Source organism: Melanerpes formicivorus, unplaced genomic scaffold, assembly GCF_026170545.1.
Source record: "Melanerpes formicivorus ecotype bairdi unplaced genomic scaffold, bMelFor1.0.p_v2 SCAF_62, whole genome shotgun sequence".
In the NCBI taxonomy this organism is placed as follows: domain Eukaryota; kingdom Metazoa; phylum Chordata; class Aves; order Piciformes; family Picidae; genus Melanerpes; species Melanerpes formicivorus.
The window spans coordinates 4174498-4198997 of NW_027142414.1; the positions used below are offsets into that span (position 1 = coordinate 4174498).

At 40.8% G+C, this 24500-nt stretch overlaps 2 protein-coding genes across 5 annotated transcripts in view; one reads left to right on the forward strand and one right to left on the reverse strand.

Annotated features, from left to right (window-relative positions):
- Positions 1 to 724: 724 nt before the first annotated feature.
- Positions 725 to 20811, reverse strand: SNAP23 (synaptosome associated protein 23). Its single transcript, XM_068162236.1, has 8 exons — positions 20710 to 20811; positions 13157 to 13253; positions 12562 to 12603; positions 10842 to 10890; positions 10236 to 10353; positions 6877 to 7029; positions 6205 to 6349; positions 725 to 3428 (listed from the first exon to the last, which is right to left on the reverse strand). Exons 2-8 carry the CDS (start codon positions 13211 to 13213, stop codon positions 3363 to 3365), a joined length of 630 nt encoding a protein of 209 aa, XP_068018337.1. The 5' UTR covers positions 13214 to 13253; positions 20710 to 20811; the 3' UTR covers positions 725 to 3362.
- Positions 20812 to 20998: 187 nt separating this feature from the next.
- The window catches only part of ZNF106 (zinc finger protein 106), a 42717-nt gene continuing 39215 nt past the window's right edge, over positions 20999 to 24500 (forward strand). For 3 of the 4 annotated variants that reach the window (XM_068162238.1, XM_068162240.1, XM_068162241.1), the window contains exon 1: positions 23367 to 23492. The gene's annotated coding sequence lies outside the window, so the exon portion shown is untranslated. Of the gene's footprint in view, positions 21154 to 23366; positions 23493 to 24500 lie in introns of those variants that run through there. The other variant, XM_068162239.1, reaches the window with a different exon arrangement.

Consider the following 24500-nt stretch of genomic DNA (forward strand, 5'->3'; position numbering starts at 1 on the left):
ATCACCCTCACTCCCAAGTGGCCATGAAACAATTTTATTTCCATACACTTAGTTTTTTAGTCTTAGAATTCTTGAGGTAGAAAAGTAGCTCAGAATAGCTATGTACTCAGCCATCCCTCATTCTACCAGTAACTATTAAGAAAACCCACTCAAACAAAACACCACCTATGAAAAGCACTTTCTTCATGCTACTCACACTCCTCTCCTGCAGCTCAAAACTGCAAGTCAACACAACTATCTCCCCCACATACTCCTTCCCTCTTGGAGCACTCTGGAATCTGAGGCTCTAGCATCCAAGAAAACATAATTTAAGTTGCCATGCAAGTGAAATTGCTTCGGCAGTAGGTTAAGTCACTGGATTTCACCTACTGGACTAGGTATTTGCTAGGCATCTGTTACTAATACTCAGCTGGAAAGTTTATTCTACTTAGTCCATCATCCTGAAGCATCATCTTATGTGAAACTGACAGTCTTTCAAGAGATGGACACATGTCATAGTTTGAAGCCAGATGATGTTGATTATGCAGGGATAAAAACAAGGTGTGCTAAAAAAAGAGAGCAGAATATTCCTCTCTTCCCAACCACACCCATTCCTGTTAGCATTAGCACTTCTGGGAAACAAAAATAGAAGGGAAACTTCCTAACTGCATAGTAGCAACTAGTTCTGCCAAGTTTTTCAAGGACAGGAAACTAAACAAAAGACAGAAAATAGTTCTACAACACATTCAGTTATAAAAGTATGTATTTTTTGTGTGCACAATATATAGTTTAACAATCAACAGCAGAAACTGTAAACCTTCATTCTTAATAGCATTCAGAAATACAAAGATGTACAAGTGTTCCATCCCATAGATGTGGAAATTGAGCATTTACTCTACAGACAACAGTAAGGCAATCCAAGAAGCAGACTTGTTCACTAACATGAAGGCACCAACTCCCTTCTGGTGCGTACTGGTGTGCCACTAATACTCAACCTTAGAGTCTCAGAAGTTATATCCATGTGTGGTATTCATTGCAGTATTATGGTTCTGAAATACCAGTCACAGCATTCTCTCAGTCAGCATGCTAATTTGTTGTTATAGCTCAGGGAAGTCAAGAACAGAGACTTGTAATGACAAGGGAGGAAAAAACCCCACATTCCAATGTTTGGAATGTCCAGATGCTACAGAGCAGGTTTGCACTGTTGTAGCAGAATAAGGTCACCACTTCAGCTATCTGTTTCAGGAGAAAAAAACCTTAATTTAAATAATGTATACTTTGCTTTCAAAACTAGCAGCAAATATTCCTTCAGTCAACCTGAAGTCTGTAAGAAGGAAAAACACAACACAAGCAGACAAATTCCCTATACTTTCCCATCAAAATAAGTTTCTAACAATCACTAGGCAATGTTCTTTGCTACTTGTCTTTTTAAGCACATAATCATCATTTACTAATGGAGTAGACAGATTAATTCGCTTTCCAACAATTACTGGAAGCCAGAAAGAAGCCACCACACACCTCTGAAGTATACAGTCCCCTAAAAATGACTTCACCTTATTCACAGATGACATTCTACAACTGGCCTATTTATTACATGCAGCAGCTCCATCCTTTGGTCATTTTTTTGTTGTTTTTTTTTTTGGTGTGTTTGCTTTGTTTTTTTGGGTTTCTCGTTTTGTTTTTCTTTTTAATTTTCTTTAACTATCAAGTTGTCCTGGGCATGAACAGAGAACATAAAACTGATTGCATTTCTACTAAGAATAAAGTACTAAACAGTTTGTCTTATATTTCAGCAGATTAGTGTCATCTCACTAGCCCTGGGAATATTAAAGGCTACAGGACACATGTAGACTGTCCTTCCAAAAAAAAGCCCCAACACCCTATAATGCTACTAGCTTTAATTACTCCTCCAATCAATTTGGTTTGAAGATTTTTGCCACCCAACATGAAGTATCACAGCTCAGCACAAAGCAATTTTCATCTTTAAAACAGGCATAATATATTACTGGGAGAAGTTATACTGGTCACTTGCAGTTTCCTTGCAAAAAGGTAAAAAACAAATCAAGAAAATCCTGGAGCTAAATCTGATCATATTACAGTGAAACCACAATGTTCTTCCCATGAAGTGAGCTTTACCTCACCTGGGCAGGAACTCCTCTATTCTGCAATACAACAGGAAATTTTCATTTTCAAGGAACTTGGACACACAGTATTTCCAACTGCCAGTCCTAAAGCCTGCAATGATAAATTGGTCAGGAATCTGTTTAGAACCAGCATACAGTTCTCAATAGCTACTGCTTCTCCCAGACTTGTAACAAAAAGTTTCATAATGAACTTCTCTATTTTCAGTAGGTTTAAGAAGCTCTCCTGCAGTCACTGCAGAGAGCAGACTCTGCACCAGATCTGTCATGGTTTTGCACTGGAGAAAGGCATAAATCCAATTCCAGTAAAAACTGGCCAAAATAGAATCTGGTATGGGGTGCAAGAAAAGCTGCATGTTTTTCTTCTCAGTTTCTTCCAGTTCATGTGCATCAAACACTTCAGCATTAACTTCAAAAATGAGGGGCATAACATTTTCCATCAAATAAATACTTTAGGGAGATAGTTTTATTTTCTTCTACTCACATGTGCATGGGGTTTAAATCAGGTACATATACACATAACAAATACCAGAACAACACAGCATAATTTCCTGTGGCCACCAAACCGATGTCAATTCACAGTGATGAAACCTGTATATCCCTCTAGTGACCTTTACATTAAGTTTCATGTGGTTAGGAAGTGTTTTAAAGCCCTCAACCCACAAGTACTAAGTAGTGGGCCTTTTCAATTCTGTCATTCACAAACTCACCCCCACACTGATCGTGCGGTTCAGACTGGAAAACTATGGTTAAGCCTGCTAGAGATACAAGTCAGACAATACTCACCAAGTCCCTATTTTAGTGAAGACACTCAATTTATGAGGTATTTCAAACAGTGCAAAGTGCCCTCTCCAACCTTCCATAACTGTGAATTCAGGTTACCCTGCTTGTTCAACTTCAGTAAAAGGACTGTATTTTGGGTGCAGAGAACAAAAAAAAGACTGGGAGGGGGAAATAAAACATGCAGGAAGACTCTCAAAGCTGTAATACTTCTAGCCCTGAGCAGTTTAAAGGAAGTGAAGGCAGATGGGTAGGAGGAAGCTATATTGGCTGCTTTTCTGAAGTCAAGGCCATGTTTACATGAAGCAATAAAAAAATAGAAGAAAATTAGTTCCCTATACAAAGGGTACTGCTTCATTTTTCCCAGCCCCTCTTATTTCAGAATAGGAGAAGTTTCACAGATCCATGAACATGGTGGCTTGCAGCTGGAGAGACAGTGTCATTAAACAATGACAGCAGGCTTCAGTTGTCGATTAGTTTCTTGGCTCTGACGTTGGCTTGCTCAATGCGTTCCCTGTTTGTATCAGCCTGAAAGAGAAATTCACCATGCAAAACAATTAAAAAAGTCAAGCTAGCTGACACAAACTTCTGAATTGCTGGCTATTACCACTGTGGTAGACAAAAGGAGAACAACTGAAGCTGGAAGTAATTCCCCCCGCTATAGCTAGCATATGATCTCAGCAGATAGAATTAGAAAAAAGTTTTTAATCTTCAGCTGACTCAAAACATGCAGCAGCTTGCCTCAGCAAGTGAGGAAGAGTATTAACAGACCAAGGTGGTAAGAATTCCCTCTCCAAGTGTTTAGACATCTTCAGAATCATACAGAGCAGCCTCATTGCTATGAACTAGATGTAATAGTCAAAACTAGAAGTGACCTGTGAGTATAAAGGTCAGAATTGTTTTGCTCAGTGCAAATCCCTGTTCATTCACACACCTTTCAATATCATAGTGTCATAGTAGTCTGGTATCTAAGAAAAACACTTCATTTTATATTTTACTATTATAAAGCCTCACAAGTCAGCCACAGCATCTAGGCTGAGCAAGTATGAAGGTATGAGTTTTACCAAAAGGAATTATAAGATGCTTGGGGATAATTCCCCAATTATCCACCCTGCAGTGGGGAAGGAACAGGAACACCACCAGCCTCTGCCCTCACCGTGAGGTAACCTCCTGAGAAACTTCACTTGTGCCCAATATTAGCCATTTCATACTGCAGTGGACTGGGAAGAGGACACTGGCAGTTCAAGCCTGTTCTTTCCTTCCTGTGCTTCAGGGGTGAAGGGCTAGGGAAGAGGCAGGAATCTACTGCACAGAGAAGTGAGAATCTAACTTTTTAACACCACTTCAGAAACATATTGACTCAGCTACTGATCATCTAAGAAAACACCAGTAACACAAGCTTTTATGAGGGATTTATTCAGGTTAGTAGCCCTGCATAACAACACAGGCTACCAAAAGTCACCCAGCCAAGCCTCTGTATTTTACAGGCAAGTTGGAACTGAGTTAGATTTTTTTAATAAACATTTAAAGCATCAAAACCATACTGCAGTTAGGCTTAATATTGCTTTTTTTGGTATGAGGCTGTTCTTTGGAGATTTATCCTCAAAATATTGATTTGGTTCCCACACAGTTCACTATATTTGAAAACAGCTACCAGTAGAAAAGGATTAATTTAATATCCTGAGAGAGGTTGCCAGCTTCAGAGCCTGGAACTGCACTTTCTTTTACTGCTGTTTCGCTAGTAATTCTAATTTATCTACACCACATTTTGATAGACCTGGTAAGCAAAGTTTGGTGTGTTTTCCCCCCAGACCTCTGAAATAATAAAGCACCAAAACAGGTGTTGAAATAATCAGAAACACTACTGCCAAATGCAGTAATTCCCACTTGCGGTTACTTTGACAGGTAAACTTTCAGACTACTTTAAAATGAGCTGTAAAATTCTTACAGCTTATAATCTCCAATTAGGTTTTCCTCATGTTCTTTAAAATGGTTGTTTTTTTAGTTGTTTACAATCACCTCAGATCTGCGCTTTAAGGGAGTAGTGCAAGACACTTGAGGTACCCTCCATAAGATCAAGCTGTTTGGCATTGTCAGCACAACCACCCGTAAGTTACTAGACAAAACTGAGATGCTGTCATAGGTATAATCAGCATTTAAATCAGAGTAGCTCAGTACTTGAGAAAATGCCTTTCTTGCTTTTAATCCTACTAGCCATTTCAGTGATACTGAAAAATTCCCATTTAGTCTTAATTCTATGACTTTGCAGTAATTGGTGTTCACTTCTGCTTTTTCACATGTTTCATGCACACTGTTCATTAAAGCTGTCATTTCCTTTAGGCAGGATGCCATTTAAGAATATGGGGATTTCTCAAATGCAGCTAGCTTCCTCCTAAGTTAGCCACTTGTAGGAAAAACAAAGCATTTGTATATGATTCATTTGTTTGGGGAAATTCATCCTTAAAGCAGTAAAAACCCCAATGTACTGGTTATGGGAGGGGGTTGGTCTCTTCTCCCAGGCAACCAGCACCAGAACAAGAGGACACAGTCTCAAGCCGTGCCAGGGGAAATTTAGGGTTGAGGTGAGGAGAAAGTTCTTCACAGAGAGAGTTGTTAGCCATTGGAATGGGCTGCCCAGGGAGGTGGTGGAGTCACCATCCCTGGAGATGTTCAAGAGGGGACTGGACATGGCACTTGGTGCCATTGTTTAGTAGTCATGAGGTGTTGGGTGACAGGTTGGACTTGATGATCTTTGAGGTCTTTTCCAACCTGATTGATTCTATGACTAACTTCAAGTGCATATGACAGCAGACCATGTCCCTGTGCACCTACAAAGCCAATTATTCAAAAGTCTCCCCAGCCCCAATATTAAAGTCTACAAGAATTAGGGCAATGAATTACTTACAGGTTATCTTACATTCAATGATAGCAGCTTTAGGAATTCTAGGAGAGTCTTGATGTTGCTAAAAACACCTATTCCCTACCACACAGAGGATTCCCTACAAGCCACACTTCCCCAGTTATACTTCCAGCATTTGTTCTTTTGATCCAATCAAGTTTAGTTAATTTCAGTTAGCAGTGATCTGTGCTGTATTTTTACTTTTCATGAAGCTGAAGCATTTGAATTTTCAGCTACCTAGCAAAACATCAGTCCTTCTCTTGTTCAAATCACTGCAACCTAGAGGACAGTATGATCTTAATGCATACTTACTGTAAATGCAGTGAACAGGAGAATGAAGTCATTCCTTACAACAGGTCAGTAAGAAGCCCTAAGCTGCCTTCAGAGATCACTTTGGATGCTTACCTTTACGTTTATCCGGTCTATTTGTTTATTCTGGGCATCGATCTCATTGCCCATATCCAAAGCCATGGTTTTCAAATTCCCGAGAATGTTTCCCACTTGAGCAAGATTTTCATCCATTTCATCTTCTCTGGCATCATTTGTTATCCTGTTCAAACAAGTGAGACAATGTTTCCAAAAAGTAAGAACTTGCTTTTCTCTACCCTAAATTTACTTCAGCAGAAATTGTTCATTGCACAGTTTTCTGACAGGCAGTGCTTTCAAGACAAGGTAGATTTTCACTCTTCTAGAAGCCCATGTATTCCAAGCAAGCAGCCCACCAACAAGGTGCTAATCCAGCTGCTGTTATGAAAATTGCCTTAGAATTTAAAACACCACCCATCAAAATAAGACATTAGTCAGTGTTAAATATATGTTATGACAATAAAAGCCCTTGGTTCCTTCAATAACCAAGAAGTAAACTCCACAGTCCTCACATCCAGAAACAGACAGATAATACCCCCACTATTCAAAAAAAGGTGTGAGCATTGCAACACTTGATGGCTTAAGCCATCTCCTCTCAAAGCTGCAACAATTACTCTTGACCAACTTTGCCTAAAACGCAGCTGAAAGAAGCTGACAACTGGCAATTCAGGATTTTTTCCATTACAGACTGAAGAATATCAAGAAGTGAACCTTGTAATGTATCCACTGCTTGGTCCTCTAGAAATCTGAGGCTGCTGCTGATTGATTCTTCTTGGCTGCATGGATATCACATGATCTGATGAGTTCTCCGTTCCGTCTCCCCAGGTTGTTCTGTATGCCTTGCTAGCCTCAAAGTTCTTCGTCCTACTCCATAAAAATAAGAAACATGAACTACTACCTCTTCAATATGGCTTCCTGACTGAAGTTCTCTGTAAATCTAGGATTTACAGAAGCATTTGTCTTGTGCCTGAAAGATTAGATTTTGTATAGACAGAGCCTTGTCTATACAATACAGTATCTTTTATCAGGATAGAACAAACATCGAGTTACTCTAGGGACAGTGATTTGGTCTTAACCTTTAATGCAAGCACAGTAATTTTCTCAGTCACATTACCAGAAGAAGGGAAGCTTATGACTTTAAACAGGAAAGCTTACAGTGTCATAAGATACAGCTGCGTTTACAACAGCAGTTAGTCACTACTAGTTACTTTTCAAGAAAGAAATGAAGATGAAGGAGAAAGCTCCCTCAAATACAAATATCTACACTATGCAAGAAAGCCATTAATCTTGAGTGGCTTTTGTCAAACACAATTTGTCTCCAAGTCTTTCTTTTTAAAGTTAGCATTTCTCAGGATAATTTTGAAATCACAGTAATCATGTCTAAGTACCTCCTTTATTCTGCAATTCAATTGTACCAACCTTATTAGAGCAACAAACTTACCATTACACTTTTTATCACAATTCAGAAGAGGAAGAAACTCAAGAATGCACACTGACATGAAGCAAATCAAGAATCACAGACCCACAAAAGCAAGAGAGGACGAAGATATAACAGAGAAACAACTGCTCTAACTTGGGAGTCAGTTCTCACAAACCCTGAAGAACATATTTGGAGGAGAACATTATCATGTTCACCTTGTATGTGGCATTTTCAGGTTTAAGCTACATCATCCAGACTTTACTGCCACTTTTCCATTTCTTTAAAAGCCTGTGAAGGGAAATCTCTAGTGTGAAACATTTGGGCTACTGAAAGGCACTATAGATACTGTAATTGATTACTTGTATGTGTACAATTAATAGGTATGAAATTAGCTGTAATGAAGTATTACCCTCATTCATCTGGCTTTTAGGTATAAAAATGGGGAATTGTTTTTCACAGGTCAGATGCTATGAAAAGTAATCTAGTATGAATACATCAAACAGAAGAAACTACTTCATTTCTCAGCTCATAATGGAACTGTTATACCCAGCAGAGCCCCAAAGAAACCTGACCTAGTCAATTCCAGCTCCTTGTGCATACACAGGCTTAAAATATCTGTATGTTTACTGCACCTAGCTTGAGTGTTATGTTTGTAATCTTTTTCATACTAAAGCTGAACAGCAGAAGAGCTTAGCTTCAGGATTAGCAAAGACTTATGTGCCAGAGGTAACCATGAGGAATTTATTGAATAAAAATGAGTGGCCTGCAAACTACTTGCACACCTTAAGTGGGCAGCTAGAAACAGAACTATTGTTCAAACAAAGCATGGTTACAAAGAAAACTTCGACACCTGCTTCCTTTTTTTGGTTAGGAGCTGTTTTTCCAATTACAACACATCAACTTCTCTCGTGTTTCATTTCAACACATCACAGTCACAAGGAGACCTGCATGCAGACATCATGCACTTGCAAGCACAAAGCCAAGAGAAGCACCACTTCAGCCAGCCAGTTAAATGTACATCTGTGCTCAGAAGACTGACCTTGTCCTAAAATCCGCTCTCACCAGTTAAGTGAATACAGCTTCTTATCCTAGTCTTCATTTTTAGATAGCAAGCATCAGTGTTAGGAGAGAATGGAGAAGAAAATAGTAAAGACCAGCAAACAGGTAAATTATTATTAGTACACAGATTAATATATTGGAATACTGCCAGTATTTTGTGTTTTCACAGACTTTTATAAACAATCTAAGCTCAGGAAAAATAAGAAAAGCAATATTTGATTCAACAAGTGTTCTGATTTAGCTTTACAAAAAAGAAAAAGGCTTTGGAGATAACTGATGACAGAAAAACAGATGTACCAGTAAATATATGGAAAGCATTCAGTTTACCCTGCACTGCTTTCCACTTCTCCAGTAGATTTTTCTGCACATTACTGCCCGTTTTGGTGCACAATGAATTTATTTTGTTATGTGTGTATTTGGAGTGCCACAAGAGTTGTCTAATTCTGAGCCTGCTCAGAGTCAATAAGCTGCTTAATTTGCGTGAAATATGACTGTCAACAACAGAAAACAAACAAAGACTGAGTGTGTAAAAAAGTACAAAGTCCATCAACCTGATAAGATTAGTGTGAAGTAGTAAGCACACCTATCCAGTGGTCAGGGCTTTTTCCAAGTACTATAACTTGAGTATTTTCAGCCTTGGAAGCCACATTCATAGCTATCCTAAATCACCCTCAAGGTATAGCTACTACAAGGAATTTTACCTAAGTTTTTGCTACCTCTCAGTTGAATAAAAGGTTTTTTTGCTCATGCAGAGAAGTAAAATTACACTAGCTCACAGGCTATGCACTTAACAGGTCACACTCCTGAGGTAAGTTTTCTTCTTCACTTGGAAGAACTATGGTCACATTAAATTCATACAGACCAATTTGATACTTTGCTGCTTAAAGATAAAGCTAGTACATCTTATGTTCTTTTCCTTATAATACTGATTTCTGGTTGTTTAGGGTGTTTAAAAGCACACATGAAGTGCCATATAAAAGATTAGATTACTCTTAACTGACTTGGGATACAGTAGATGCAACACTGATGTTATAAAGACACCGTGAAGCAGGTCTGCAAGTATTTATGTATTCACTAGTGAAAAAATGAATGCAACACCAAAGTCTGTTCTCCTACCCTCTCTTCCTTCCTAATGCACAAGCATTTTAAAAATGCCTAGGGAACCAATATTACTTCCAGAAGCTTTCTTACTATTAAATTAGTACAGGAGTATTTTGGGGAATACTCAGACTTCTTTTTGTCTCTTAGGGCATACAGCTACCCACAGACCAGTTTGGTCTCATCTGTATGGACACGAAGTATTTTACTAAAGATAACCTCTGAGGATATTAGAGCACAACTGTGCAGGCTGTTACATTTAATGTGCAGCAGCTATACTTACAGCTAAGGGGGCACAATACATGATTAGATGCAAGTATGCTTTAGCTGCTCTCATGCAATTTCCAAAGGTTGCACTTGTACAAACCAAAACAGTTAGCTTTCCTAGAGATTCAGCATGTTTTAGTTAGCAATTTTATTACAGACCATCACCAAGTACAACAGCTATTGGGAATAATTCAGAACTTCAGACCCACTTATCAATTTAACTGACCTGTTACAAGGACAAACACAGAGACCACAACATTTGTTGAGCTCTGTCAATGTCTTTTCGGCTTCTCTCATATCCTTATTTATCTGGTCCATGCCTTCTTCTATGCGATTTAGTTGCTCTGGAAGAGAAACAAATAACCTGGATAAACAGACTGAGGAAAGGTGAGGATCAGATATAAACATTTCTTTCCAATGGGAAAGTTTCAGTTCTATCTTTATACCAGGACTAATGCCTACTTTTTCCTGCATTCTGAGATCAATTTTGTAATTCATGTTTAAGAAAAAGGTGACATGATATGTTTTAGTTACTGTATTAGAAATGTTGTCCATACCCTTAAAGCAGCTGCTTTTAGAATAAATGCAATTACATTCACACTACTATGGGAAGGATCCCCTCCTGTACTCATTTTAACTGACATGGTCTCTCAACTACTTTAAACCTTCTCTTAAATACTAAAATTCTAAGGAAATAACCAATTAGCAAATGTCATTTTCAGATCAGTAGTCTCTAATTAACCTTTACTTTCAGCAAACACTCTTGAATGGTTGCCCTTTGTCTTTCACTCAAGAAACTTATTTTTAGTGTTGAGGAGAGGGACAAACTCACCTCCCTGTTCATCCAGCATGGTGATAGTTTTGATGCCGACATCCTGGGCCTGCAGAAAGTAATTCACAGACATAAAACCAGATTCCAATTCAGCAGTGCAGAATCAGGTGTCTATAGTAAATTTGATAAGCCAACCAAGTTCATAAACCACTGTGCAGGAATAAATTTGGTAGCAGTGCTATTCCAAGTTGCAGATTAGATCCTATGTGAGGTTAATAATCATCTCACCTGTCACACTAACTTGGTTAGTGCTGGTTTTTTTTGTTTGGGATTGGTTCATTTGTTTCAGTGAGGGCACAAGATAAAACGTATTGCAACACTCAGATTGAACAATAACAACATTAAGCTAAAAAAGAAGACCTACATTTACCACGTGAAAAGTAGCATTTAGTTAAGTTCTTAACCCTACACTTTTCAATAGGGCCTTTAGTCTTGTCAAACAAAAAACAAAACGCAAAACAAACCCTGCAATATTATCCTTGAGAATGCAACAGAAGCTATCAGAAAAAGACTACCTCACCACTAGTCTTAGAACCAAGAAAAAGAAATCATCAGTGAGAAATATACCAGAGTACAACTCATTGCTGGCTCAGAGTCTAGAGCCCAGCATGCAAAGTTGCACCCATGCTTTACTGTAAACTGCCAGCTTAGAACTGTCTATGGTAGGCGGAGTTACTTTAGTTTCTACGAATGAGCAAACTATGACATCAAGAAGTTATGTTGGCACATTACATGTTTCAAATGTCTCACTGATAACACAAGCACCTTCAGTTTCACATCAGCCTGCTACCATCTGGGCAGTGAATACAGGTTCTAAAGCAGGAGAGCCCAGGCATTTTAGGGTCCTTGTTCATGGCATATTTTAGTGTTCTAACACTGACAATAAATTGTTTCAAGTTCTCAGCACTGAAAGTCTAAGCATTATCTTTGAAAAGCATTAATGCTTCATCTCTGAATTCCCATTTGTCTGCAGCATATCCAATTATTAGCAAAACTGCCTTGCTAAACCAGTCAGGCTTTAAACCTAACAAAGCTGACTATAAGCCATCTTATCTTACTCCCTACCAACAGGATGTTCTACATTTTTTTGAAATGACAGTATCAAAAGTACACTTCCAAGTATTTTTACAGTGGAGCATGTAAGCCTTAACACACATTCCTCAAAGATCACCTGAAACAGATTTATTTCAAGTTGTGTCTCATGGTTACTTCACTTTCTTCAAAGTTAAAACTGATGAACAGAACTACTGTTGTTTAAAGCCAAAAGCAGCCCTACCTTCTATGACCCCACCCAACTGAGCCCTACTCCCCTCCTCAGGGCAAACCATATGTGCATTGTGCACAAGAAAAAGTGAGCTAAAAGACAAACAGAAGATGTTATGAAAAGCAAGTGATGCAGCAACCAAAGCCATAGCTGACCATCAGAGAAGATTTTTCTTAACTCATCAGTAACACTTAGTGATTAGGCCATTTTACTTAGAGAAAACAGGTAAAAAGGATATTGATCCTTCTGTGATCAGACTTGATAATGTGAAGAACATCACGTTTAAGTCATTCCGACTTTGCCACTGAATGAAAGCAACAATTTCTAATAATGAAGTATATGTATCAAAGAAAATTTGATAAAGAAAAAAAACTGATTAAGACCACTTTGTGATAGCTAACATGCTGCTTATACTTTAATTAATAAATCCCTAGGAATTCAAAAGCTGTTTCTTACCTCAACAGCCATGCCAAGAATCCTCCTTGTGCTTTCCAAAGACTAGAAAGAAAATTAAGTGGATGTATTAACAGTATATATCAGTGTCAGAAACTCATCTTCACCAGTTTATTGCAGTAAGGCAATGTACAAAAAAAAACCCCAAAACAAGTGTGAAAAAGAGCAGCAGCCTGTCTATATGCAACACATGCTACAACATAGGCAGAAGTGGCAGCATATGAGGATTTTTCAGTAGATGGCAAACCTTTGTTTTTTAGTACTTCCTAGTCATTATAAAATAAAATATAGTCAAATGAATTTTAGTTAAAAATCATGAAGTGTCAACATGATTGAGAATAGTGCAGGCACCCAGCCTGCACCACTAGTAATCAGGACAGGGTGATCAGTACTCAGTGGGTGTCTTTACAATTCAGACATTTAAATCTGTACTCACTTTTAGGAGTAGTCTTTGGTCTATTTATCATGTAAAGTGAGAGTCTGAAATATCCTACTACACCCTTGCAGAATCACTACCCTAGGCTGCTTAATTTTTAAAAGATATTGTAATCCTGGCAAGTAAGTACTCTAATCTCAGATGGCTTCCTGTAGCATTTACCTCATCCGTGACCTGGTTGGCCCTCAGCTGAATTTCTTCAGGCGATAAGTCATCCATGATGAGGAACTAAGTAATCACTTCAACAAGAATCTTCTCCCTGTAAAAAGAAACAAAATAAAAAAATACACCGGTTAAGCAGGAGAATTATCCTTTTATCAGTTGTTTGAGTTGAAACTGTAAGACAGTTCAAAGAATAAAAGCCTACACATTTTAGTTTTGATAGCGCAACACCTGGTTAGGACTAAAAAGCACTAAAAGAATTATTCAGTCATGACATCTCCGAGAAACGAAGAGAAATGCTGAAACAATCAATATGTGAAGTAGCTTCCTTTCCAAGACTTGGCTTCCTAAACTTTTTTGGAAAATTCTATCCACTGTCAGTATCACAGTATCACTAAGGTTGGAAGAGACCTCAAAGATCAGAGTCCAACCTGTCACCACAGACCTCATGACTAGTCCATGGCACCAAGTGCCACATCCAATCCCCTCTTGAACACCTCCAGGGATGGTGACTCCACCTCCTCCCAAATTAATGTAAAAATCAGTAAATGACCTCGTAAAATAAAAAAAAGCTTCTCTACACACTGGTTTATCCAGTAATCCAGAATTAAATGCCTTAAGGAATTTCTTCTATTAGCATAAGCCTTAAGTGTTCTCCTATCCCTTAGAGGGATTTCAACAATCAGAAGGGAAAACAGACACAGACTAAGTAGCACCAAAATTATTCCAGTAACAGTCTAGAAATAGTTATTCTTACAGAATGGAAAATCCCTCAAATGCAAAAGTTTTAAAGTTATATATATGCAACTCCAGCAAAGGGTTTTAAATCTACCTTTCCCATAACAAAGACAGGGTCAAGATTTTTCATAACTGAAACCTCGACACACCAATATTTAAATTTTTGCTTTAAACAGGAGATATATTGAAAAGACAAAAGAGTTTTTGAAAGAGCAAGCCCAATGAGTGTATTCTTATCAGATCCAGGGTTTTTTTGAGCTAGGAATCTGCACTGCTTTTGAATGAATGGCAAAGCAGCTGGCACTCCTAGCAATGCGAGAAGAGAGCTCCCAGGCTGTAAAAGAATTTACTAACAGCACATAACCTGGACAGTAAGAGGATTTTAAAAAGTTAATAATCTCCTTCACTTTAGATTAAACCTTGCTCTTTCACCTGAGTAGCTTCCAATTAAGGCCACATAATTCATTGAGATCACAACAAATGACTAACAGAACCATGTTCCATTTTTCCCTACAGGATCAGTGTTTCAAGACATGACATCAGTAACTGCTCCTATAAGGTCAAATTCACATAGACCCAGGTGCTGGCTAGAGAATGGACTCTGTTCACATCTCACTGCAGGAAGTGTGCGCACCTCTGAGGGCAAATTGAATTCAAGACACCTAATCCCTTGCTACAGAAGTGCTTCGGAGTTTGGGGATATTTCAGCATGTCTGGTCTTTATCACCTAACATACATTCTCAGACATTCTCACACAAGGCCTCTGACAGCTCATTTTGCAGTAGTTCAGTTTTGCTACATAATCAGCAACTTGTTTGCAGTGTTAAACTTTATTCATGAGGTTTATTTAGGACAGCTCAACACCAGCTTGGAGTGTGGGAATGCCCTTCAAGCTGGCTTGCACAGCTAAGGACCAATACAGCAAGGACAGGGAGGAAAGGACCAATTTTCACTTAATTTGATTAAGCACAGGAAAACAACATCAAGCTGATTCTTTGAGTGAAGAATCTCACATTTGCTTAATATCCAGAAACTATGTGAAACTTTGATTATATAGTGCAGTGAACAAGCAGTATCTGGGTTACTGTAATAGTCACAGGTTTGGCTAGCCTTTCCCTACTTTAGTCAAAACACGATCAGATACTTCAGCAGCTTGGAGCCATAAACAAATTTCATCTTGGACGGCAAAAAGGACATCATATTCCCACCCTGTGAATACAACAGCTATCCAAGAATCCCGTTGTAACTGAAGAACAGGTTGCAGCTGTATTCCCAGAGCAGTGTGGAGATTTTTCAGCAGTGTAGTGTCCTGCTTCCTTTTGCAGCTGTGGTTCAGGTTACCCAGGAGTTCACATTCCATGACAAACAACTGCTGGCCAGATGATGTAACCCAAACTCAGAAGTTGCATTTGAGTTACCCAAGAGCAGTATCACAGCCAACACAACACTACAGTAACAGTTTGTTTATTTTTGAGGCAAGGGCATGACAATATTCTCAAACACATACAAGAAGGATTTGTTTACAAAGAAAGTCTGCAATGGGTAATAAGACTCTTCAAATGCATTACACTCCTGCCTTCACATCAAGAAAGCACCCAGAATCTGAATAATGTGTACTTTGGGGCCACACATGGGTTTTGTGTTTTATTCAATACCGCAAGAATGTTATCCTGTGCTACTAGAACCACAAGATCGTGGAGACGCCACTGAAAAGCATACAAGAGGCGAGAGTGGAAATGAAAGTAACTGACAAACAGCAGTTTCCATTCCCAAGCTAGTATTTTTCGGTGGTATAGCTTGGAAAGTAACATATTACTCAAAATTGACAGTCACGAATTAACTTAGCGACTGAAGCTCGCTCTACTGAACTCACCCTAAGCTTAGCAAACACAATATTAACAAAGTCTTATGAATGGTAATGACATGCTGGGGGAAAAAAACAAGACAGCCTATAAAGAGATTTCACAATTACAACAATATTCTGCTATTTTCTCTCTACAGTTGTTAAGTTTTAAATGAGAAACTAGTGTGCTTAAATACAAAGTGGAACTCCTTCAAAGAAGGATGTAATGGCAGCTGTATTTACTTTTTGTTATCGAAAAGTACTCTGCAGTACTTATTCAGTTACCATACTACAAAGATTAAACACTTTCAGTGCAACTCCCTCTCTAGCCCCTGCACAGGAAAACCTGACACCTACAGACTATGCAGAACCAAACTTCCTACAAAAATACATTCTCTTGAATTAACTGGCCTCATGAAACTTTTCTACCAGGAAACATCAAAGATTACAACACATCCATCGCCCCAGCCATTACTGTCTCATAAGAAGGAAAATTCATCAAGAAATGAGAGCAGCAAGGAAAATAATTCAAGGCCTTCAAATCACAGGAATCTGTCTGTTCTGCCATGTGTTATTTCAGAGAATGCAGGGACAAAAAAAAATATACTACTTTGAAATTCCAATTCTGACCATAAGATGTTATGGTCAGCAAGTAAGATGGTATCCCTTTACAAGACTCCTCCTATTATTATAACATTAAAATTAGGATATTACAGATAAAAATCAGTTGAGGATAGATTAGACTCGAGCTATTTCAATCCCTTGGACAAGAGGAATACTGAATACTGAGATCAGGGAAATAAATGTATTTCTTTATAGACTTTTTCCAAGCATTATGCATTTAGTCATGGCTTCAAAAGCCCTGAAAAACTTCAGTTCACTCCTCTATGTGAAGCAGTTAGGTTGAAGAAAATTGAGGAAAAGACACAGTGAAGGTGATTTTACAGAACTTTGAATTCTCAAGGCATCTCCTGCAAAACAATGAGGGATGTGACAGGTGCGTTGGGGCCAATTTTCACACAGTGCCAGACCCATCCAAAGCATCATTGGCTTAGATATCTTAATCTGTTTTAATCAACACACCCACAGAGCTCCTGATGCTTTCTAATAGATTCTTTGTCTAACTTGGAAAAAGTCTGGAAGGTGGCACATATTGATGTGAACCATTCCCCTGTCAACAGTAGGGTGACCATGTGAGAGCACAGTGGCTGTTTCCATTTGGGGAAGTGCTGTTCACACCACCACATTTCAGATGTCGTAAGTATTTATCAGGTTTCTGCCCAGTTCCAACTACTGAATTGAGAGCTAACACCTTCTAAGCCATACCCTTCATTAAGACCTAATACAATAGGAGCAAACACAGTGACCAGCTGTTTCTGGATGTACAAGTCTCACAGTTTAAGTTACCTGCCTGTGATCAGAAAGCTAGTATCGTTTTATCTAACAGCAGCTCTCTGGCTGGGCTTCTCACAATAGGCACATCAAAAAAAATCAAAGAAAAAGATATAGCATTTAAATTGACAGAGCCTCAAGATCAAAGTACTGCTTTATGCAGCCAGCAACAGCAGAGTCACCTTTGTTACTCATCTTCCCAAAACACACAGGGAAAACAACATAAAGCCTTTCTTTGTTGTCTCTGTTGATCCAAGATTTTTCTCCTCATCATTAAAGGGTTCTTCTTACAAGTGCTTACTTATTCACTCAGATTTATCTCTGATTCAAACATGATTCAAAAGGCATTATAACAGCCATATTACATAGCCTTTTCAAGGGCTTTTCAATCCCAATAATCTTCTGAAGTTCATAAAACACCTGAAAGATAAAGAAAGCTATGGCAGGCAACTAACTTACATGCTGTTTGAATACCTTTTCTTCAGCACTAGCTGTGAAGCAATTCTAAGGCTTATTAGCTTTCAAAAAAATTAAAAAGAAAAGAATATTTCCTTTCTTCTTTTATAACAGTGATGGCATACTCAAGCTGTGCTTTACAAAACAGTCAAAACACAGGCATTTTTTCCCTCTTAATTTTTGGCAATTTAAACCAACTGTAGGGTGCCACAAGGCCTAGTAATATGCTTGCTCCGCTGCAATTGCAGTCTGCATCTGGAAAGGGCTCTAAGCAGGGAGAAGCTGTCAAAGCAGCAAATTACTTGCACCAGACCAATAAATTGTTCTCACATGCTCACAAATGCACCTTAAACCATCTGCTCTACATCTCTGGCTAACATGCACAAGTTTTGTGCCTCTGATAGACTGAGAACCTCTCAGAAATTTGTCATACATCCATTACATTTGCTAAACACCAAAAATTAATTCTTCACTCACCATCTGAATGTGCTCTATGTGAACAAAGCCCCTTCTCTATCATGTTATGCTTCTATTCAGTATCATAAACTTTTCTTCCTCCTATTTCAGAGTTATTGGTCACATTAAGCACAAATGGTTCCTTTTTTTCCCCCTTTAAATATTTTGATAACAGCAAGAGCACACAGCAAGCTGTACCTTGGTGTCTGGTTCCATAAATGCGGAATACATAAGTTGCCTAGAACTTTCATCTGAATAGGAAGTAAAGTGAGAGAAGCAGCAGCCAGCATAATACTTCTGGCCATGGAAGAGAACAGCTGTGACAGATGAAAAATAGTCTAAGATTATCTCTTTATGGCCAAAACCATAAGATTTATCAAGTTTGCCTTCTAGAACAATTTCTTTCTCTACCAAAAGAGCTGTTTCCAAGCTGTGAATAAAAATCATGCAACTCTTACGAAGTTTTTTAGCAAGCCTCTATGCTTTTATCTCATGTTTTCCTCTTCAAAATCCAGTTAAGAGTTTTTGGCAGTCTGGAAGAGTTGAATGGAAAACTTTCACAGGTACACATTCAAGTTTTTTTTAATGAAGTTATGATATGAAAGAATCTGTTACCCTTTCTATATCCAAATATCTGCATCTGAACCCCTGTTCATTTCAGATAAATCAGTAAGACTTACACTTTACCCTTCCAACATAATCCACCAGTAGGAATATCAAAGTCTTAAACCTTAAAAATCCTACAATTCCCATTTCAGTAGTTCTTATCTTGCATGTTTTATATACACACCAAGCACAAAATATGAAATAATAGATACTAACCGATGCATCTCAAAGTCTGATTGAGAAATGCAGCCTGTGCCTCCTTTTGGATAATCTTAACAAAAAGGTAGGAACTAGGAGATGACACAACCCTGCTGTTGCAGTAACTTACTAAAAGCTAGTATTTCATGAGTTATACTTTTAGGCATCAGCAAATTGGTACAGCCTCAGATGACAGTGGATGCCCTCTCAGATCCTTCTCTTGTAAAGCCAGCAGTTGCCTTCACCAATTAATGAAACTATATACTTAGGAAAATGTGAACGTTGATGATGAATTTCTGTGCATTCTTGCACAAATTAAAAGTTAGGCAGTTCACAAACTAGATGGCTTTGCACTGAAGATTGTGGATTTTCATATCACTTACATAGGCACACATAGGAGGAATTATCTTTTTCTAAACCACTCCTTAAACACACTTGTCATACTTGTTTGTCATCTGTAATTCAGCCCAGCTAACACAGGACGGTACAAGGTATCAGCACCGGAATGTACTCCCCCATATGATCCCCACAAGATAAATCAATAAAGCATCTGTGACCCTGGGGGAAGAGGCCAGAACTCAAGAACAAGACACTACTCTGCGTGCTTCCTGCTTTCCCTTATCAGCTTCCTGAACACACTGCACAGAGATGATAGCAGAGAATAGGCGCTAGCACTGCCACCTCCTCTGTGCAGTGTGTTGCAACTCTATACTACTCTCAACAGTTAGCTTATGTCCTAGTAAAGCCTCATGATATGTCTTTCAAATTAGTCACTGGCCAACACAAATTCACCATCAACCCTATATCCACAAATAGCAACAGATTCCATTTCTTCTAATGCCAAAAAAAATTTGCTATGTAATAAGCTACCTCAAAATCAGCAGAGCAGGGGACAACAGATATATAGGTTGGTAACTACACCATCAGTAAGCAATTGATTGCTCAAATCAGGTAACCAAGGCACTGACATCATAGGAGACTTTCTCTTTGTCCCTAAATACTTTCCAACAGTGCTGTTCTCTATGGAGCACAGGATCAGGTTTACATCTGAAATAAAGCAAACTTGTTTACTAGTTTTTGTTTATGGAAAAAGTAAAGCAACACCTAGCTGCTTCTGAACACTGAGCATCTATTGCCCTTTAAGAGAGCAAAAAGAGGAAGAAGGTAAAGAGGTAGAGAAGTTACATAAAGAAATTTCCGAAGTTTCTTTATCTTATTTGCTTGGGTTGTCACATCATGTGCATTGTTAACTTCTGTTGCTTAAAACAAATTAAGGAGAGGGAAAAACAAAAAAGTGAAAAATAAAGTTAAGTTTGTTAAGCTTCCCAGAAGTACCAAGGGCCTCAAAATGTAAACTTAAGAAAAGCACAAAAACACGGGTTATTTTTGATACTCACTGTTAACTTGTACCACAACAGCCCCTTACCGGTCAGTCTAAAGGTAGCAGAGCACAGTGCAAGTTTAAGCAAGCATAGCAAGGGTGGAGTTTTCTCCTGCATGCTATTAACAGCTCAGTTCAAGAGTTCTCACCAAGCAAGCAACATTACCTGGACACGGCACTGACACCACTGGCAAAGACGGCTGGACGAAGCCTCCCAGCACACAAGGGGACAGGCACAGCCCGCGGCCACCCAGACCCGCACCAGGCCGCGTCCCCGCTACCCCGCGATGACTCGCAAGCCCAGTAGCCGAGGCAGGCCAGCGCGGCCGGGATCATTCCACACAGGCCCCCGTCGGCCACAGAGAAGCAGAGCCCGCCCCGCACAGAGCGCTACGCGGCAGGGACGTGACCACAGACCAGACCCACCAGCCGGCTGCCAGAGCGCAGTGGACGGACAAACCCAATCCACCACCGTACACCTACCGACAACGCTGTCGTCGTCGCCGCTGCCGCCTCAAGCCCGGCCGCCGCCCAGCCGCCCCGTGCTGCGCCGCGCCGCCCCTTTAAAAGCTTCTGTCCCGCTCAGCCCCAGTGCGAGCACGTCACGGCCCGTCCCCGGAAGCAGAAACCAGCACCACCTATCGAGAGCGGCGCTGTGTGCCGCATCCAATATGGCGGGGGAAAGTCGACGCCCTCGCCAAATTCAGGCCCGCCGGATGGCGGGAACCGCTGGCTTGAGGTCAGCCGCCGCGTGCAGCCCGTGTACACTCATCATGGCGTCAGGGGAGGGGTTGTGCTCTTTCGTTCTCAGCGCTCCTCGGCGGTGCGGTGTGTGCGGTTAGCGCGGCCGGGCTTTGCTAGAGGCTCTGCGTTAACACGGCGCGGTACAGAAATAGTCCTGTCCATATCAGCGGGAGTTTGCTGCGGGTAAGTTAGTCTACGTTAGGAGGAAGAGTGTCAGCCCCTCTTCTGTTACCAGAGAATGAGCGTAGGGAGGGAAAAGTGCTGTTTGGAATCACGGACCTCTTCTTTTGGAGCTGAGACGGGTAGCCCTTCCTGAGACATTTTCCTTCTTGGGTGTGGATAACTTCTTACTGTTCAGGTTGCTCTTAGGGTCCATTCCTGCTAATAAGGCTAGTCATTTGGATTGCTGTCAGGAGTTCTCACAGCATCGAGGCCCACAGCAGCTTTCACAGCTTGCTGAGCGTGCAGGGTCCTTTTAATGGAAGTGTGGTGATCTTGGAACCAGACTTGTTTTCCCTTCAGTCTTGTGGGATACTGGTGAATAAAAAGCTGGACTTGAGCTGAAAATCACAGTGTCACACAGTATCACCAAGGTTGGAAGAGACCTCAAAGATCATCAAGTCCAACCTGCCACCACAGACCTCATGACTAGACCATGGCACCAAGTGCCACGTCCAATCCCCTCTTGAACACCTCCAGGGATGGTGACTCCACCACCTCCCTGGGCAGCCCATTCCAATGGTGAACGAATCTCTCAGTGAAGAATTTTCTCCTCACCTCGAGCCTAAACTTCCCCTGGTGCAGCTTGAGACTGTGTCCTCTTGTTCTGGTGCTGGTTGCTTGAGAGAAGAGACCAACCCCTTCCTGGCTACAATCCCCCTTCAGGTAGTTGTAGAGAGCAATGAGGTCACCCCTGAGCCTTCTCTTCTCCAGGCTAAACAATCCCAGCTCCCTCAGCCTCTCCTCATAGGGCTTGTGCTCGAGGCCTCTCCCCAGCCTCGTTGCCCTTCTCTGGACACGTTCAAGAGTCTCCATGTCCTTCTTAAACTGAGGGCCCCAGAACTGGACACAGGACTCAAGGTGTGGCCTAACCAGTGCAGAGTACAGGGGTGCAATGACTTCCCTGCTCCTGCTGGCCACACTATTCTTGATACAGACCAGGATGCCATTGGGCACGCTGCTGGCTCATGTTTAGGCAGCTGTCAATCAGCACCCCCAGGTCCTTTTCTGCCTGGCTGCTCTCCAGCCACTCTGTCCCCAGCCTGTAGCTCTGCATTGGGTTGTTGTGGCCAAAGTGCAGCACCTGGCTCAGAAGGCCGACTGAATCCTGAGCTGCATTAAAAGAAGCAAGGCCAGCAGGTTGAGGAAGATGATTCCCTCTACTCCATTCTTGTGAGATCCCATCTGGAGTGCTGAGTCCATCTTTGGAGCTCTCTGCACATGAAGGACATGAACCTATTGGAGAAGGTCCAGTAGAGTGCTACAAAAGTTATTAGATAGCTGTCTGGAACACCACTCCTATGAAGAAAGGCTGAGAGAGTTGGGGTCATCCTGCCTGGAGAAATTGAGGAGACCTTATTGTTGCCTTTCGGTACTTAAAGGACACCTGTAATAAAGATAGGAACTTTATAGCAGGTGTTTTTGCAATAGTATAAGGGCTTATGGTTTTAAATGGAAGTAGGAGACGAGATACAAGGAAGAACTTTATGATGGGGGCGTGAAATGCAGGCACATGTTACTAAGAGGTGATAGGTGCCCCAGCCCTGAAAACTTTTAAGTTTGGGTTGGATGGGGCTCTGAGCAACCTGATCTAATTGAACAGGTTCCTGCTTACTGTAGTTGTGTTAGACTAGATGACCTTAATGGTCCTTTCCAATGCAAAGCATTCTATGATATTCATCTTGGTGGGCAGAGCATGTGGTCTTTGGCTTCGTAAAGTGTCCCAGTGGACTAAGGCTTATTTTTGCACACTGCACAACCCATGTACAAGCACACGCTATTCTTCTGTCTTCTAGATCGTTCCTGGGAACATGGTCCAGATGCAGCAGTCCTAGTTGGGCTGTCCTAGCACAACAGCAGTGGTTTGTCACTGCTGAGGTGCCTGCTATCTTCAGTACCTGCCTTTTAGAGCAGTAGCATGTGGCATTAGGTGTGCTTGCACTTCGTGTGTTTATAGCGCTATGTTTACAGGTAATAACCTTTATTATCAGTTTGGGTTTATAAACACTCCCAGCCCCCAGCAGCTCTCGCGGTGAAACCTGCCTGCCGCTAGGACTGTGTGTCCCGGCATGCGCTGCGGGGTGCGGCCCTGCCTCCCGGCGTGCAGCGCGGCCGCCTCTCTGCTGGCGCATTGGCTGCGCCGGGCTTCTGCTCCGCCCTGCCGTGCGCCGCGGGTCTCTGTGGGGTCAGCCCGGCGCTCGTTCGGTGAGGGTGGCGGGCCCGGGGCAGGTGGTGGCCGGGCTTTCTCGGTCCCGGCTTGGGGATGGGTCACCGGGCTGCTGCCCTCGTGGAGGGTGTGATGCGTGAGTACTGGGGCTGGGGGCGAACAGGAGCCTGGGGTGAGCTCTCTGGCGGCAGTGGAGGTGCTGAGGGGTTGCTCCGGCTCTGGCGGACGGGGCGGCCTAGGGAGGGGAGCCAGGCAGTCCTGCCCTGGAGGGGGTGGGGCGGGCGTACGTTTTGCTTTGCTTTGTAAGCATCCTTTATTGTTGCAGTGATCCTTAAACTTAGTTGGCCTGTTAAATACAAGATTTGTAAGAGTAAGTTCTGTATTACGGGTGTGTAACTACCATGCTGCCTCTTCATACCTGCCAGAACCCTTTCAGTGGTTGACTTACGGCTTTGAGTATGGAGTTGCTTAGTTGTCTTCCTTACAGAGATAAAAATGAGTGGTAGACAAAGCATGCAGGAACCCAGTGATAAATGGTAGCCTAAAAAGAGTGGGGCCAATGGCATGAAACAAGTTTTAGTGATACAGAGAAACTGGAGGTAATTAAAAGTAATCATCCGGCATTGCAAGTGGAGTAGTTCACATGCAAGCTTCATTAATATTAAGGGATGCTTATGAATTTCAACTTGGAAAAATGTAGGAATATTGGATAGAAGTGGCATTGGTTAAAGTTCATACTTCAATATGCTTTTATTGATAGTGGTTTGATAGCAATGGTCTCATGCAAGTAATTTTGCTTTTTACTTTCTCATATACTCTTTCTGAAGTGCAGCTTTAAAGAGTTCTGTGGAACAGATGAGTTCTGAGATTGGCATTTCATGGACTTTGTTTTCAGCATGTGTTCCTGGGTCTGCTTATGCTGTATCTCTGCTAGCTATTTCTGTTCTTTCATATTCGTTGCTTCTTTCAGTCAGGTCTCAATTACTATATTAAGTTAATTGCCTGTTTTGCTGAACTGATAGATTCTAGCAAAAATTCCCCAACACTTAAGCTTCAAAAATTTTGGCTAATAATTTTTCTGAAGTTTTAAAGTATCTCCTCATTAGGACTGCAATATTTGGGATGAATGTTGCAGGTTCTAAGG

Coding starts and splice junctions, on each gene's coding strand:
- SNAP23 (XM_068162236.1), bottom strand. CDS start 13,213: ATGGATGACTTATCGCCTGAAGAAATTCAGCTGAGGGCCAACCAGGTC. Junction 10,891..12,561: donor TTCTTGGCATGGCTGTTGAG/GTAAGAAACAGC, acceptor TACTTTCTGCAG/GCCCAGGATGTCGGCATCAA. Junction 6,350..6,876: donor AGCAGTGGATACATTACAAG/GTTCACTTCTTG, acceptor TTGTTTGAACAG/GATAACAAATGATGCCAGAG.